This window comes from Mangifera indica, chromosome 4 (genome assembly GCF_011075055.1).
Source record: "Mangifera indica cultivar Alphonso chromosome 4, CATAS_Mindica_2.1, whole genome shotgun sequence".
Classification (NCBI taxonomy): Eukaryota; Viridiplantae; Streptophyta; class Magnoliopsida; order Sapindales; family Anacardiaceae; genus Mangifera; species Mangifera indica.
In genome coordinates, this window is record NC_058140.1 from 7,983,077 (window position 1) to 7,999,683 (window position 16,607).

A 16,607-nucleotide genomic window follows, 5' to 3' on the forward strand; every position below is an offset into this window, starting at 1 on the left:
TAATTTCTAAAATTATCAAGAGTGTTAATGAAAACTTTAAGGAGGTTTTTGAAAATTAAAAATAGTTTGATTGCTTTTAAAATTATAAATTTTCAATATGGTCCTTGATAGTTTCAAAAATAATAGTTGCACCCTAAATAACATTACAACATAGTGAACACACCACCAATTAGGATTGTAAATGTAATATTATAAACTATAGGCATAATAATAATATTTTCAAAATATGAGAGTTAATATGATAATTTCTGAAGGAGTGGCATCGTGGGTAGAAAAGTATTATTTATGTCACCTAAGGGTAGAAAAGGTTTTTGTGCAAAAGCTTGGGTGGGAAAAGACATTTTACTCTCTTTAAAAATGAAAGGTCTCAATAAACATAATAATTAGTAAAGCTCCGGAAAATTTATTTTTGTAAAACTATCAGGGAAAATTAGTTAGTTGATCAAACCTCAGGGTTTTCATAGAGACAGATAAAGTTTGAAAAACTTCCAGCCAGGCTCTCTTGGCGCTCATAAATCAAAATTCCCACATTTTCACATTCTTCTTCTTCGCTCGTCCATGGCCTCTTCAACTTCAACCGATTCTTCTCTCCTTTCCGAACTCGAATCCTGCAATACAACAACCCCTATCTTCTCTCTCTTCTCCTCCTATCTCCGCCCCTTCTCAGACCTTAAAAATCCGCAAGACAAAACCCTAATTCGTTCCCTCGCCAAGAAATTCCTTTCCTTCCTCAACAAATCCCTCTCTATTCTCCCCAAACGCCTCTCCAATGCCGATGCACTCTCCAAAGATGAGCAGCTCGTTTCGGATCTCATCGACGTGTATAGGCTTTGCTTGAATTGCTTGGACTTGGTTTCGTCGCAGTTAGCGTGCAAGCCTTACTCCATTCAGCTCCAGAAAATGAGGTTAGTGCGTTGCTTGGAGGCTTTGGGGAAGTACGAGGATGCTGAGAGCGAGGGGCTTCAGGTTTTGCAGGGGCTTAGGAGAATGGATTTCGATGGAAAATCTTGTGATGCGGAGTTTTCTTTGGTGTTTGTGGAAGTTGTGGTAGTGATGGTTAAGTGTGCAGCGATGAGACAAAGGAAGGATGGTGAAGTTTACAGGAGAGTGCTTGGGTTGGTTGAAGAGGCGAGGCACTGGTTCAGGTTATTATTTTCTGAAAAATAATGTTTTATTTTGTGTGATTAGAAAAGTTGGAACTGGAAGATACCAAACTGAAATATTATTTATGTGTTTAAGAAAATAACAGCCGGTAAAGGGGTTCTAGCTAGTAGGATTTTCAATATGAGTTGGACCTGCAGTTATCATTGTTGAGTTAGCTCACAATTTTTAATGCGATCTTTCACATGTTCAAGTGAATTGAAAATTGCTTCTGTTAAGCTGTCGGAAGAATTAATTTCAGTTTCAAAGTGATAATTGCTTATATGTATCTTGAATATCTATAGATTATTAGTTTTACTTGCTACTTGCAAAATTATATTAAAGTTGACGTTTGCAAGTGTAAGAAGGAATAATTTTGTTGTTAAGACTTCAGACTGAGCTGATTAGTTGGCTGATTGGTTTTTGAATACTTCAGGGTATTGGATGCAAATGCATATGAGAAGTTGCATAGAGTACTTGTGTCTTATATGGGTAAATGCACTCTTTTTTTGGTTGGAGAGCTAATTCTCTTTACTGGAAATTTGGTAAGTGAATTTTGTTTGGCAACATTGACTGAGTATGCAAATGCATCAATGAAAGATCAAATTTATAAGGTAATTATTTTACTTCCCAGTTACAGTATTGCATACCTTTAGAAATATTGTAATTAATCAACCATGTGCAGTTCTCTCGCCGGATATGTGCATCTCTGTTTTCACTAAAGGAGAGTAAGCAGTCAGTTGTCGTTGAAATAATACTTGGTGTCCTGGATTCTGTTGCCTGTCAATGCAAGGTAAAGTGAAGACTGTCATATAGCCAGAGGATTCTTAACATTAAAGAAATGTGCTTAAATAATGCATCTGCTGTCATGTAAAGTAACTCAAAGCATTACTTCTTTCTGTGATTTATCTTCAAAATGCCTGTGAATTCTATTCATTAATATGTTATGATATACGTATAAAGAACATGATAATTTATTCACTTGTCTTGGCATTGCATGAATTTTTGGTGACAGTTCTTAAGCCTTATTTTGGTTGTGGGACTGAATCGAGAAAATGCTTCTCTTTAGGGTCTTAAATCAGTGTGACACATTGTGGGTTCAGAGTTGTTCATATGATTGACGCTATAGGGAATACATTCTTTCAAGATCTAGGAGAAAATTTGCGCTTATTAAATTAACTGCTTTGCATTTTAGTAAGAGATCTAATGCTAATTGCTATATTAATTTGATTCAATAACGAAAGATGTTGAGGTTATTGATGCTTGGACGTTATCCTTACCTTCTTTGAATTATATCAACTTCTTCATTGCTCTCTTGTTATGTTAGATGTCTCATTCCTAAATAGTCTTTCCATTCTAACGTAATGGTACTTTACTTTTCATTCTGATTGTATGGCCCTTCACTTTTCTTTCCTTGGGTTTTTTCTTCATCAATTTAACTGTATGACATATGAGAGAACATGCTTTGGGCCTTTTATTATGGGTTTAAGTTGGGAAAAATATGCTGCTGTTATATTTGGAGACTGCTAGTTGCAATATTTTACTTGATTCAACATTATTAATTCAAACCCCATAGTGATTGCAACTTTAGTACTTAACTTTTGGCAGGTTGAATTAAATAACAGTGGAATTGAGCTGGTTGAACTTGTATCATATTGTGCCAACAAATGTCGTGCCACATGTACATTTTTTTGTGGTACTGTTGCAGGACATCTAGATCACATAGCAGGTGACTTACCTCAGGTATCTTGTTCTGTTATTTATGGGTTTTGTAGCATGGTATGTCATATCATTGTTTAGTAAAGATGTTTCTGCTTGTTAATTTTAAGTTAAACTAATTGGCAGGTTATGACACCTACTGATTTGATTCTGAGGCTCTATGCCGCTGGGTTGTACTTTACCAACTATGGTGTTAACTGCACTGGTGGTGATTTAACATCATCCAGAGGTGCAAAAAAGGAGTTTGCAATCAGGATTTTGCTTAATGATGGTGATAGACTATACAAATTGGCTACTTTGCTTGGTTCATTGGGACGTCACTTTTCTGTTAGCTGCAAAGAGAATGTGTCATCTAGATTTGAATATGAGGACTCTTTCAGTCAAATATGTTTGCAGACAAATTCTAATCATGAGGCCTCTATAACTCTGATGCAGAAAATTGGAGAGGACTATATGCTGTCTTACTTAAATGCATTGAAATTCTTGTGCCATCCACTTGCTGAACTAATTAATTCAGAGAAAAAAGAGATAGTTTCTGAAATTGAAACTATTCCGGGTCATGAACAGCTCTCAATTATTCAGGATGCATTTTATCAGCTTTCTGGTGCTTTTCTTTTTTGGCAGAGGCAAGTGAATTCTGATACTCTATATCTACATTTCTTTGTTCAATGGCTATAAATGGAGCTATTTGTGCACCAAAAGGGTTCTAGTGTTCTATTGTGCATTTAATTTTGAAACTTTGCTTTTCAAATAACAAAATAAGGTCTGTAAAATGTAATCAGTTTTGCCTTGCGAGTTAAATTTACTACTTATACTAATCAAATACTGTTGATGTGAGGGATAATTTCCTATAGTGATTTTTTTAATCTAGTACTCTTTTTAAGACCTGAGATGAAAGAGGCTCTCTTGAAGGGCCAGTTCTATGCTATCTATGCCAAAAGAAGATGTCAATGAAATTACATGGTAGCATTCTTGAGTATGAAATTATATGAAGTCATGGATAACGCTGAAACTGGTGTAGGTTAATATCTGGAAATCCATGCTCAAGATCTTTTGTTGCATTCTTGATTGTATTTACAAATATTGAAATTTTTCTTATTTTTACATGCAGCTATGCATCTGAAAGAGATAAACATGGATTTGATGATAACAAGATTGTAATTACTGTAGCTGTGGCTGCTTTTATTCTCTCAATCAGAACAAATTGTAAAATGAAGGTGGTGCTCTTACTCTGTGATACTAGGCTGGCTGAAATTTGGTCACTTGATGCAGATTTTGTTTTCTTAATCATTGTAGGAATGTAGTATATTTTTTTTCCAACTTATTTGTTAGCTTTTTTTTTTTTTTTTCCAGAAGAGTTCTCGCCTAATTAAGAACATCATTGCTAGTGAATGGATTGAACCTCAAGGACTAAAATATATTTATGCCTCTCTTTACAATATTGGTGTATCTCTGTACAGAAATAAGCAATTGAAAGAGGTAACTTCATGGAGCAATGTGGTTTTGCTTTGTGTTCTTTATAATGCTAGTTATTTCCCCCTCAAAATCATCATCTAGTTTACAAGAATGAAAAAACAATATATTTTATTGCATGGTTAATTTGCAAATATTTTTTTCATTCTCAATAGATGCCTTGTTATCAATGATTGTTACAATATTGTTTGTGCATGCTTTGAAATTAACTTTGGTTACTAATCAGTAGGATTAACTAATTTCAGAAGTTTGTGTAGTATCCTTTTCTGAAATTGCTCATGCATTTGCTATTTGCTGCCAGGATAGCTCACAAAATCTATTTGCTGTTCAATTGATAAATATAAGGTCAACCCTTAGTTGACTAATTTTAAGCTCAACTCTTCACAAAGGCCTCCAAATTTTTGGTACTTCATTCATGTACATGTTAGTTAAGCTATGAAAGAGAATATAGTAATAGCAATTCATGCCTCGTGGCTTTGAAGACTGTTTTCACTGGTCACACGTTATTATTTTGATGATAGTATAAATACATTTCTGGTCTTAGAAGTAGTGAATAGTATCAAAGAAGCAAAATTTTCTGGCCTACAGAAACTTCAAATTTTCCAGTCTATATTTTGCGACCACAATTAGTTCTGGGTTTTGTGTTTACAATAGGTGTATATGTGTATCCTTCCACCGAGAAACATAAAAAAGAAAGGGATAATTACAAATTTTTATTAAATGTATGAGAAAGAACAGACAAGTGATTGGAGAGATAGATCAATGTGAACATGGACAATGAGGATGCAGTAGATTTGATCCCAGGAAAACAGAATAAATGATCAACTTAGATTAATCATCATTTATATCCATGTAGATGATAGGGAAGAAGTGTTCATTCTTGATAAACATGCATGCACATATTTCCTATCTTGGATAATCAACTTGAACTGTAATATCCTTGTAGTGTTTGTTTTGCGTTTAAGGTGTTTGGTTTGTATGAATTATGTATTCTGTCTTTGCAGGCTTCAGAGGCTCTCAAATTATGTTGTAGAGCTTCATGGACTTGTGCAGTACTTCAATGCAAAATGTTTATACAGAAATCAGAGGGGTCCCTTCATGATCTGTCGGAAGGTGCTATTGTTGATTTTGTTAATGAGGCATGCACAAGAAGTGCTTTTCTTTTGGAGGTTCTCCATCAATCTAATAGTCATAAGATGAAAAAAGTCATTGTTCAGAGTCTTGAAAATTGGTCTGTTGTTTACACTTTGTTTAGAAGGCTGCCAGGTCCTATGCTTTTGGTGAAAAATTGGGTTAAGGTAACCTGCGAGAAACCCTCCTAACTTGTTCACTATATTTCCTTTTATCTGTATCCTGATTGTTGATTGATTGTCAGATAGTATGTAAACTTCGTGAGAATGTAGATGTAGAGGATGCTGCTCCATCTTTATACAGTTTGCTGTCATCTTCTGAAACACTGTCAGAAAAGACACTTGGCATTATTTTAGAGCAGGTTTGGTCCACCGTATGAAGCGGACATTTTATTTCAGGTGTTCTTGTTATAATGCTTCTTTTTAGATACTGATGTATGGTTTTTCTTCTTTCATTTGTTCTCTGATTTTTTAGGAGCTTCATGCATATGAAGAATTGAATCCCTTAGGCCCAGAGTTGTGTCAGAGAAGGCAAATGAAAATTATTAGTATCCTTCTGCAAAACGTGTACGATACAGAAGATAGTGGGTTACAGAAGTCAAGAATTTTACTCAAAAAAGCAAGGACATTAAGGGCCGTGGGAAGGGAAGGTTTGAAGGACTGTATTCAGTGCTTGTCAGAAGCAATATTCTTTATGGTGATTTACTTAGTTCATTGTCTTTCTCTCCTCATTTCTACCCAGCTGATACAATTTTAAGTTGTGAATTCTTATCATTTTTAGAGTTGAATTTATGATTAACTGGAAAATATTCTCTGAACAGAATGGCATTTCTGAAGACATATGTAGACGTGGAACTTTGCTGTGTCATCTGTTAGCTGTGGCATATTGCTTACGTGCTTTATGTACCCAGGAAGCTGAACCAAACTCTAAGGTGTTGATGCATAAAAGGCTAGTCTCCAGGATTGCGTAATTAATGCTTAATTGTTTTGTGTGTTCAGTTAGTAACCATGCATAAATTTGGTTTTGAAGTATTTGTTTCACTGAATTAATGCCTGGTTTTTGTTGTAAACAGCAAGTCATCAAAGATATTGATTCTGCCCTAAATCAATGGTTGAGCATATCCATTTGCTCTACAATTGATGAGTGCAATATAGTCACAGAGAATACAATGCTACTATTGTATAATGTAGTTGATCTGTTATCAATGAAGGTATGCTTTTGACCTGAGTTGGATGCTGTTGGTTTGCAATGAAGCATAGTGTTCTTGATTTTTGACATCACATTATCTTTTTTGGTATTTTTAGGGTTGTACAGAATTTCACCATCGTTTATATAAACTGATGATTAGATTTTTAAAATGGAAGAATGTTCCATTGGAAAAGTGCGTGTACATTTTGTGGGAAAGTAGAAGGCTTAGTCATGCTCTTTGCATTTCCCCCGTGAACGAGGCGTTTCTCATAAATTTAGCTGAGCAATGTGGTGAAATTTCTAAATCTATTGATTTTTGGATACGCTGTTTAAAGGAATCTCAACCATTGTTAGTTGGATTCCAACAGAGTCTCACACTTTTATTTGCTGATATTCGTGAAAGTCTTGATCAACCATACATTACAATTGCTGACGTGAAAGATGCTGTTTCTGATCTCACTTCAAGGGTAAGATTTTCTAATTAGCACCATTTATATTTTAATCTTTTATTTGTGTTATCTTATTGATGTAAAGTGTCAATGTCCTTGCAGCTTCCTCTACCTCCTCGTTCTTTGTTCCTTGTTGGATATCTCTACTATGACTTAAGTGAAAGACTTGCTGCAAAGGGACAACTTTTTGAGGTAAACAGCTTTAGATTTACTTCCAAATTTGTGTTACCTGAAGTTCTTTTTTTTTTTTTTCCTGAAAAGATGTTGTGCACAAGCTCTAGAAATTAGGTGCAATTTTCTATCTATAGCTGTGTGTCTGTTTCTGAACTTGTCTAAGTAGTTCTAACAGCTGTCAAGAGGAGTAGAATGACTAGTCCTTTCTTTCATAGGTGTGGGGCATCTATGCATGACTCCATTATTTTATGAACTTTTATGTAATTACCTGATGTGGCGTTGATGTGAGTTTGACTTTTTGTGATCAGATTAGGATAGGGTATCCCCTTTTTCCCCTTGTAATGGCCTAGTGGCAACCAGATTGAAAATTGGATGATTGTGCGGCATCTAAGTGAAGAGTTGACTAATTTCAAATGGATGCTGCCAAAAATTTAGTACTTATGTGCTTGTATGTGTTGGTTTTCTGTTTGTGGATTGATTTCTTGTTTTCAATTTTCACTAATTGTCAATTGTGTTGAGATTGTATTGTTATTGGAGTGAAATTCTTTTTTAAATAGTTACATATTTTTTGATCCTTTTTGTCACAGTTTGTATTTTGCATTTTTGTTCAAAACTTCATCTTCCTCCTTGTTTGATTTTCGGAGAAATTTAACCTATAGCGTTAGACTTGAACCTTCTAATCTATTTTAGACCTTACAAATTTAATTACTGTTTTTGAATGTCCTTATATTTTTGTTATGGCAGAAAAGGATTTACTTTGGAAGTTTGGTTTTTGGAATTCATGTTCATTGAATTAATGGAAAAAATGCCACATTTGGTTTAGCTTATATAGAGTATGATTGACTAATAGTAATTATTTCAATAATCCATCAGGTCTCTTGATAAACATTTACTTAAGTCCTCTATAGTGGATGGCCATGTCCTATAAGCATCTCCCCTCCCCCCTCCTCCCCCCCCCCCCCCCCCCCCCCCCCAAAAAAAAAAAAGGAATAATAAATTGACCCCTGACATTTATATCCTACTCAAACCGGAGAAACTAATCTAAACTACAGTTAATCTAAAAATTAAAAAAATGACTTGTCTCTAAATTCCAAGAACAGAATATTGCATAATCTTTTGATTCGGCATCATTTAGAGGGATTGTGTATTTTCTCCTGTAGTTTCTTTTGCCTTACAAAGAAAGTAGAATAACAAGTTGGAACAGTTTTTTCGATCATGAATACCATGACAACAGTTTTTTTTTCCTTTTTGGTTTTGAAGGTTTTGAGTTGTTTCAATTACTAAAATTCCTGAAATTTATATGATTGGTTTTGAATTTATAGGCATCATTGTATTTATCACTCTTTTTAAGTCAATTTTCTAACAAGTTTTTCTTATAACTTAGGCTCTTTCACATGCCAAAGAGGCTCACCGGCTTCGTACTGAACTCTTTCAAGAGATATTTTCGTATTCTAGTGACAGGCATGTTCAAAAGTATGAGGCAGGGGACCTCATGCAGAAGCTAACTTATGCTTTTAAAGATTTCCATGTAACCAGATCTATTACTAGTCAAGTTTGGTCATTTGATGTTACTTTGTGGAATGTGGATGATTGTTATCTTAGTCCATGGAATGTCCTACAATGTTATCTTGAAAGTACTCTCCAGGTTTGGCTTATCTTCTCTGTCTCATCAATATTCCAATCAGTGTTCTAAATTGTACTCTGGAGAGACCTCTTCTTTACTTTCAATATTAAGAGTTAGTTCCTTGTCCTTTCACAAACAGGTTGGAATTATTCTTGAATTAGTTGGAAATGGCATTGAGGCTGAAAGCTTCTTTCTGTGGGGAAAAAGCATCTCCTGCTTACAAAGTTTGCCACTATTTATAGTTGCCTTTTCATCTGTCCTAGGTCTGGAATTTAATTTATATAAGTTCCTAATTATAAATGCTTGTCTGACTATTTTTTATTCGCTAAGAAAAGAAGACATTTGTTAGCTTACCTTTACTTTTAAATATGATTAGGGAAACTATACCGTAAGAAACAGCTCTGGGATCTGGCAGAAAAAGAGCTAAAAAGTGCTAAACACATATTGGAAGAGAGTAGCAAGAATTTCTCTTGCTCAAAGTGCAGATTGATGCTGGAAGTCACTGTTGATCAACAACTTGGTGATTTATCCCGCAGCCTCTGTGATGGTGCTGCTGGAAATTCTTTGATGGAAAGATTATCTAATGCTGAAAATATTTACAAATCTGCGTTAGAAAAACTAAATCTTTCTGAGTGGAAAAATTCTATCAGTTGTCCTGATGGAGAAAGTGTTGAGAGCATTTTTCTGAAGAGACCTTTTGGTCAAAATGATGAACATGTGGCTACCAATAAATATTCTGATTCTTCCGTATATTATCCAGATACAAAGGAAATTCTTACAAGGGATGGGTCAGTTGCCAAGATGGAGGGGAAAACATCTAGAAAGCTGAAGAATGCGCCAAAAGCTTTCCTAAAAGATCAACCTTTGATACCTGAGTCCAATTCAAGAATTACACGTTCCAAATACCGATCTTCTCAAAACCAATGTGTAAACGGTTCCAGTGAGGTGCAAGCAGGCCTTTCAAAACATACCATAGACAATACTTCATCTGATTTTATTAATCCTCTTAGTCAAAGGGAGTCTGTCTTGGAGAGAAAAAGTTGTATTGTTAATACTGGGTGTGAAGCTACCTGCATCTGCAACAAAATGAAGTGTTGGAGATGCCTTTCTGTCGAAGTTATTGAATCTGGGTTACTTGATAATTTTGTACATATGAAGTGGGAGTTTATTCGCAGGCGTCTTTCACTGAGTGTACTTACTGGTATAGGTATGGTTGCTACTGCATACTATAAACTTTACTGTAATTGTTTATGCTAAGAACACATTAGATAGAAGCCACACGATTTATTCTTCTAAGAAAATACAAAAAAGTGTCTGAACTTTATGACATTTAAATTTAAAAGAATGGAACATACCTCTATGTGAAATAAAAGCAGTTTTGTAACTCTTCCTTGTTTGAAAACTGTATTTAAAATGCTTTTGATATACACATAGATATATATTCTCAACGGTTAAGATGTCTTTCTATAATGTACATATTTCTTCTAGATTACTTAGACTAAAGAGGGAATCCTGTAAGTGTTTCAGAATGAAATAATTGGGCTAGTGGAGGTGAATGCTTACAAGATAGGAGTGCAGAATGGAACTAAGTTCAAAAAACTTATTAATTCAGATAAAGTGCAGAGTTTAAAATGTTTGGAGTATTTAGGTTTTTGATTTTCGTTGTAAGTATTATATTTTTTGCTTGAAATTCTAAATTAATTGTGACTAGATCTCAATTCCTTTATTGATTTTTTCAAATTAGGAAGTTCTTTGTAGTTTTGTCAATCTGGAATACTTTGTTAATCAATTTTTTTTTTGGTTGTAGTTTTAGTGACATTTCTTATACTTGCATGCATTTTCCACATTTTTTATATATATAATGTGTATACCTGAATAACCTCTCTTAGCAAGAGGATGCATTTGCAATCAGCCCCTAAATGTGTGCATGTCATAGAAAAGCTACCTGGATGAGTATTGAGTACTTACAAGAGACTTATCTGAAATGACAAACTATGTTTACCTACTATGTTTACCTACCATGTCTTATTCCTTTTCCCAAATGATTGTACCCTTTTTTCTTGGCTTTACCACAAACAAAAATGAATTTTCTAGGTAATGTTGAGAAATTAATGATTTTACAAGAGTTGTAGTACTTGGGTTGTGTTTGTGATTTGACATGCACACCATGACTACTTATTGTCAGTTATGACAGTGGAAGAGTGAAGGTGAGATGGGAAAACATGACAAACAGATGTATGCACACACATCCACTCCCACACATTCATGGGAACACTTGTGCTAATTTGTGGCTATGATATGCTTTTTTTTGTGTCCTTTACCAGATAATAGACCAAATCTTTAATATTTCTATATGTATAGTTTATTTTCTTTATTCCTTCTTGATATATATCTTTTAACTATTTCAGGAAAATGCTTAGGAAATCGTGATCAAATTCATGAGGCGCATGAAATTATTTTACAAAGCCTATCTGTTCTATTCAGCAGAAACTCATTCTGTCATGCACATTCTTCTCTTTCTCCAAAATTTCTTCTTGATTTAATTGGTAAGGAGTTCTCAGGAGATGTTTTTGCTGTTGAGCGTGCGGCTATACTTTACAACATTTGTTGGTTGTCTTTGAAGGATTACCATTCTAAGAAAACAAGGTATTTAACTCTAGGCTGTAATTTATCTCATTTCTGTCCATCTTAAGAGGAAGTTATTTTCTATATTTTTATTTATAATTTAGAAGGGATCATCTTTGTCATTCTGGTAATAGCATCAAAGAAGACCATTTGGTGTGATAGTTGGAGAAGTTGGAACCATCACCAAGATATTATCCATTAACTAGTAGACATTTCATAATTGATTCAGCCTCAATAGCTCCTTCATAATCATATTTTGTGCAAAATTAATTCCTTTGTCTTTTGTTTGGTTTTTTTTGTTCACCAGGCATAGTTGCTGTGATTTGTCTAACATTCAGTTGCAGAAAATAGTTCCTTGGTTGATGATAGCCTTTGTGCTTTGCCGTGAGGTTCCCATTCTTTTTCAGAAGGTTAGAATTTTGTTTTCCAATTGCTATATGCCATTTCATGAATCATGCTCAAAATATTCATAAGAGGCACTGTACTGATTAGTTCATATGATAGAACCTGTTTCTGTCATGATTTTTGCATTAATGACTTTTTAAGAGTGCTCAATTTAAGTTGTTATATAACGATTGTTTTTACTCTTTTGTCCTCTTTGTTTGCATCTTTTCTTCTATGTGATTCGTGCTGATGGTATTTTTTTCTTTCATTAACATAACAGGTTTCTAGATTGCTTGCTGTTGTGTTTATACTTTCTTCTTCAAGCAAGCTTTTTTCTCTTTCATCTTCTTGCAAAGTACTCTCTGAAGGTCACTGGGCTTCTTTTTTCCATCAAGCTTCACTTGGTACTCATCTTAATTGCCAGTTCCTATCAAACATGACCTGGAGATATAAGGGCCAACACCTTCTGGATGCTGAGGTTAGTATGCATTTTTACAGGTCCTATTTCCCAAAATATTTATACATCTTTAATATTTATCTATTTTCAAAGCTACCTATCTTTTTGATATATAATTTTAAATCTTTTTCACGGTGGACAATTTTGTAAATTAATTAATATTTATAATTCAAAATTTTAAAGTTAACTGGCACTTAGACATTCCCGAATGAAGAATGGATACCTACATTAATTTTATTGAAGGTTGCAAGATATATTCAGTACTGTCTTTTATTAGCTGTATGATGGTTAAATTGTGGGTTTTTAGACTCTTAACCTGGCAAAAGAATGTCATCTTTTCCATTTTTTTTTTCATTTCTTCACATTTTTTTAAATTAGTTTCCTACTAAATACGTTGTATCAAAATCCACATAATGTTTCTAGATTTCCTGGAATTTTGGACTTGTTTGTTATTTTAATATGGTAATGCCAACTGCAGAGCACACATGTAACCAGCTCATTAAACTTGTGGACAGAATCAAGCAATTCACTCAGGTCTGAGATGCTGCCTTTTTGGAATGCGTGCACACGCACACACACAGTGTTCATGTCACTCTTGCTAAAACTGTCTTCATTTCCTCTCTGCTGCAGTTTTGCTCCTGAATCTATTAAAAATCTTGAACAATTTGTGAAAGACTTTTTTGTGGGTCTTCCTTGCGCCACAGTCATCTGTGTTACTTTGCTTGGGGGTGCTTATGCTAGTTTATTACAAGAACTCCTACTTTATCCTTCGTGGGTTCATGCGTGGATGCTATTCTCACGCTTGAATTCTAAGAGCCAACCTATTGTTGTACTTCTTCCAGTAAATACTATATTAGAAGGTACATTGCTTTATATGTCTTTTGTAGCCTGGACATTACAAACACACAAAATGTGTTTGAGTTTATATGTAAAATAATTATTTGTTAATATTGACCAGAGGCTTCAGATGATGGTGTCAATGCAAATTTTGGCTTTGAGGAATTATATGAAAGCAAGGATTGTGGTAAACATTGGCACTGCCCCTGGGGTTCCACTGTAGTTGATGATGTAGCTCCAGCCTTTCAATCGATATTGAAAGAGAGCTACTTAATGTCTTTTCCACAGGATACAGAAAGGAATAGGTCTTTATGGTGGATGCAGAGAAAAAAGCTTGATCAACGACTTGGTGAATTGCTGAGGTAACCTCTTTCTCTCATTACAAGCTCCTAAGAATTTATTTATTTTAATCAAACAGATTTAAAGTTGAAAAGTAGCATTTTGGATTACAACCAACAACGTTCTAAACCCTTGAATTATGATAGATTCAGTGAATAAATGCAGATTGAATTGTGAAGATTGTTCTGATGTCTGATACCTTCTATTTAAAAGTAATTAATAATAGCTTGCATGATGTTATAGTAATTAATATATAACATGGTACACAAATTCCCTGTGCTCACTCCAAAATTCTCTTTCCTTGGCACCCTCACCTTTTCCCTTTCCAGTAAGAAACTAAGAAATTAGATTAAGATAAATAAAATAACAGATTGTAAATATGTCATCTCAACCATAATATATTCATATAATATTTCTGTCACTCTGCACTCTTTCAAGATCGAATACCTCTTATCCTAGACAGCCCTCAAAGATTAACTCATAACCCCTTCCTGATTCAGATGAACAAAGTGGAATGATGTATGTTGAAATTCCTAGGAGATGAAAGCCTAAAAATAAAAAGTTAATTTTGTTTCTCAAACTGTTGTTGCAAATGTTATATTGGTAGATAACTATAAATTGTCAAGATATTCTGTTGGTGGCTGCTGAAATTTGATGAGAGAACCTTTTCTGCCAGTTACAGTGGTTCATGATTTTATCTTAGGCTTTGAATATTCAGTTGTTTGGGACTCTACAATGGTTGATTGTTGCATGATGTAATCTTGTGCTCCAGGAAAGTAGAAGATTCATGGTTGGGTCACTGGAAATACATGTTTCTTGGAGAATGGTCAAACTGCAAGAATATGGACAGAATACTTAAGAAACTGGCACGTGATCTAAAATCTAAATGCAAAGTTGACGTGAATGAAAGTCTTCTGAGAGTTGTTCTTGGAGGTTTGAAGAGTGGTTATAAGAGAGAGGAAAATATGGCACAGCTGTTTTCCAAGAAAGGTTGCTGCATTGGCACATTTGGATATTCTGATAACAACAATCAGAGGGCATCATCTAAGGAGTCCAATGGAGTTGAAAAGCTATCGGAGTTGGCCTTCCAACTAATAGATGAAGCATTAAAGGAGCTAGAAGCAGAGGAATCTGTAAATAGAGAACCTGCAATTCTAGTGCTAGATTGTGAAGTACAGGTAAGGCTTTGAATTTTTTGTCCTCTATATCTATATTTGTGTCATTTTTGCCAGTTCGATTTTCAATAAATCTGTTTATTTGTATGGTTGTTTGATTGAATTATATCAGTTCATGAATCTGATCTGGTGAGTTCAGTTGTCGAATTCTTCTATATTATTCACTGGTACCTTTTGTAAAACATAGGTTTGTATCGAGAATTATAGGGTCTTAAAATAATTGTCTACCTCCAGTATTGATGATTTGAGCATTTAATACATTCTGGATCAGGCCTGATCTGCAAATCTATGGGCATCAATTGGAGACTATGATTATATTTCCTTTATTAAACACCAACTCTAGACTTGATTTAATTGCTGACAATGTGCAGATGCTTCCATGGGAGAATATACCAATACTAAGAAACCAAGAGGTTTATCGCATGCCTTCTGTTGGTAGCATATTTGCAGCACTTGAGAGAATCCACCACCAAGAGCAAGTCAGAAAGCTTGTTGCCACCTTTCCTTCAATAGATCCGTTGGATGCTTATTATTTGTTAAATCCCAGCGGGGATCTCAGCTACACACAAGTTCAGTTTGAGGATTGGTTTAGGGATCAAAACTTGAAGGTATCTGCCACATTGCTTTTAGTCAGAAAGGGATTATATAAAATCCATATGTTCAAATAAAATTATAGATCCGTCTGTACTGCATTTTCTTTTACACACACAGAAACATGTACTCATTCAGCCATGACTTACTCTCATCATGCTCTATAATGTTATGTTAATGGAAATTTTCTTGGAAGTAATATTATGTTTACATGGCAGGGAAAGGCTGGATCTCCTCCTACAGCTGAAGAATTGGCTGTAGCCTTGAAAAATTATGATCTCTATATTTATTTTGGCCATGGAAGTGGTATGCCAAATTGATTTTATGTATTAATAATACCAGTTTTTTCTTTCATGCCTGTTCACACTGCTGTTTTCTATAATGAATTTTCCTTTTGAACTCTGTTTTTTCTGGTGGTGCAGGGTCACAGTACATTAAATGGCATCATGTACAGAAGCTAGAAAAATGTGCTGCTACTCTCCTGATGGGATGCAGTAGTGGTTCTCTGTCATTAAATGGGTGCTATGCTCCATCTGGTACGCCTCTATCCTATCTGCAAGCGGGTTCTCCAGTAATTTTTGCCAACCTATGGGATGTGACAGACAAGGATATTGACCGATTCGCAAAGGCCATGCTTGATGGTTGGTTGAGAGAAAGATTGAATGTTTCTGTGGATTCTGAACAAACCATTTTAGTAGGGGAAGAGCATGATGCCAAGAACAGAAGGGGTAAAGGTATTAAGAAGAAAACCTCAAGGAATAAATCACCCGACTCTTTGGATAATGGAACATTTAAGAATAGTTGTGATAGTAGACCAAAACTTGGATCATTCATGGGCAGTGCCCGTGATGCATGCCAACTCCCCTTCTTGATTGGGGCTTCACCAGTATGCTATGGTGTCCCTACCGGTATAAGAAGAAAGACGAGTTTGTAACAGTTGAGAAGTCGCTTACCTTCCTCTGCCAAGCACGATCTCTCGGTGACTGGTGATCTAATTCAGAACCCCTTTTATAAATGGTGTGTATTACAAAATTTTTTGCCCCTTTTCCAGATTGTTTTAGGTTGAATAAATACATTAGCAAATTTTGGCGCTGTTACATTGTTTGCTTGGTGTAGTGATGTTCCATTAATTGTAATATAGATTAAGAATGTTTATTCAATTAGGTTAAGTAGTAAAAGTGCAGAAGAGAATCGTCTTCCTTGTCTCCCTTGTCTCAATGCCTACAGCTACAAATACAATGAAATGATTCAGGGGAGGGGACTTATTGATATTAAAAAATGAGATTTATTGTCATAAACTA

At 34.8% G+C, this 16,607-nt stretch overlaps 1 protein-coding gene across 4 annotated transcripts; it reads left to right on the plus strand.

The window, feature by feature from the left end:
* Positions 1-436: 436 nt before the first annotated feature.
* On the plus strand, positions 437-16,607 carry LOC123214667 (separase-like). 4 transcript variants are annotated; one of them, XM_044634601.1, is made up of 27 exons: positions 437-1,145; positions 1,577-1,754; positions 1,826-1,933; positions 2,749-2,883; positions 2,986-3,485; positions 3,971-4,076; positions 4,213-4,338; positions 5,337-5,630; positions 5,708-5,824; positions 5,938-6,159; positions 6,284-6,394; positions 6,536-6,673; positions 6,768-7,118; positions 7,203-7,292; positions 8,659-8,919; positions 9,038-9,161; positions 9,275-10,105; positions 11,307-11,544; positions 11,831-11,933; positions 12,188-12,385; positions 12,843-12,898; positions 12,995-13,224; positions 13,332-13,563; positions 14,313-14,718; positions 15,087-15,323; positions 15,525-15,612; positions 15,729-16,607. In XM_044634601.1, the coding sequence occupies exons 1-27, from the start codon at positions 559-561 to the stop codon at positions 16,238-16,240; spliced, it is 6,579 nt and encodes a 2,192-aa protein (XP_044490536.1). In that variant the 5' UTR covers positions 437-558; the 3' UTR covers positions 16,241-16,607. The 4 variants fall into 4 exon arrangements, with proteins under 4 accessions (XP_044490536.1, XP_044490534.1, XP_044490535.1 ...); XM_044634599.1 differs by having other exon boundaries at positions 438-1,145; positions 13,323-13,563; XM_044634600.1 differs by having other exon boundaries at positions 438-1,145; positions 4,216-4,338; positions 13,323-13,563.

Coding starts and splice junctions, on each gene's coding strand:
- LOC123214667 (XM_044634599.1), top strand. CDS start 559: ATGGCCTCTTCAACTTCAACCGATTCTTCTCTCCTTTCCGAACTCGAA. Junction 13,225..13,322: donor AGTAAATACTATATTAGAAG/GTACATTGCTTT, acceptor AATATTGACCAG/AGGCTTCAGATGATGGTGTC. Junction 15,324..15,524: donor TTAGGGATCAAAACTTGAAG/GTATCTGCCACA, acceptor TTTACATGGCAG/GGAAAGGCTGGATCTCCTCC.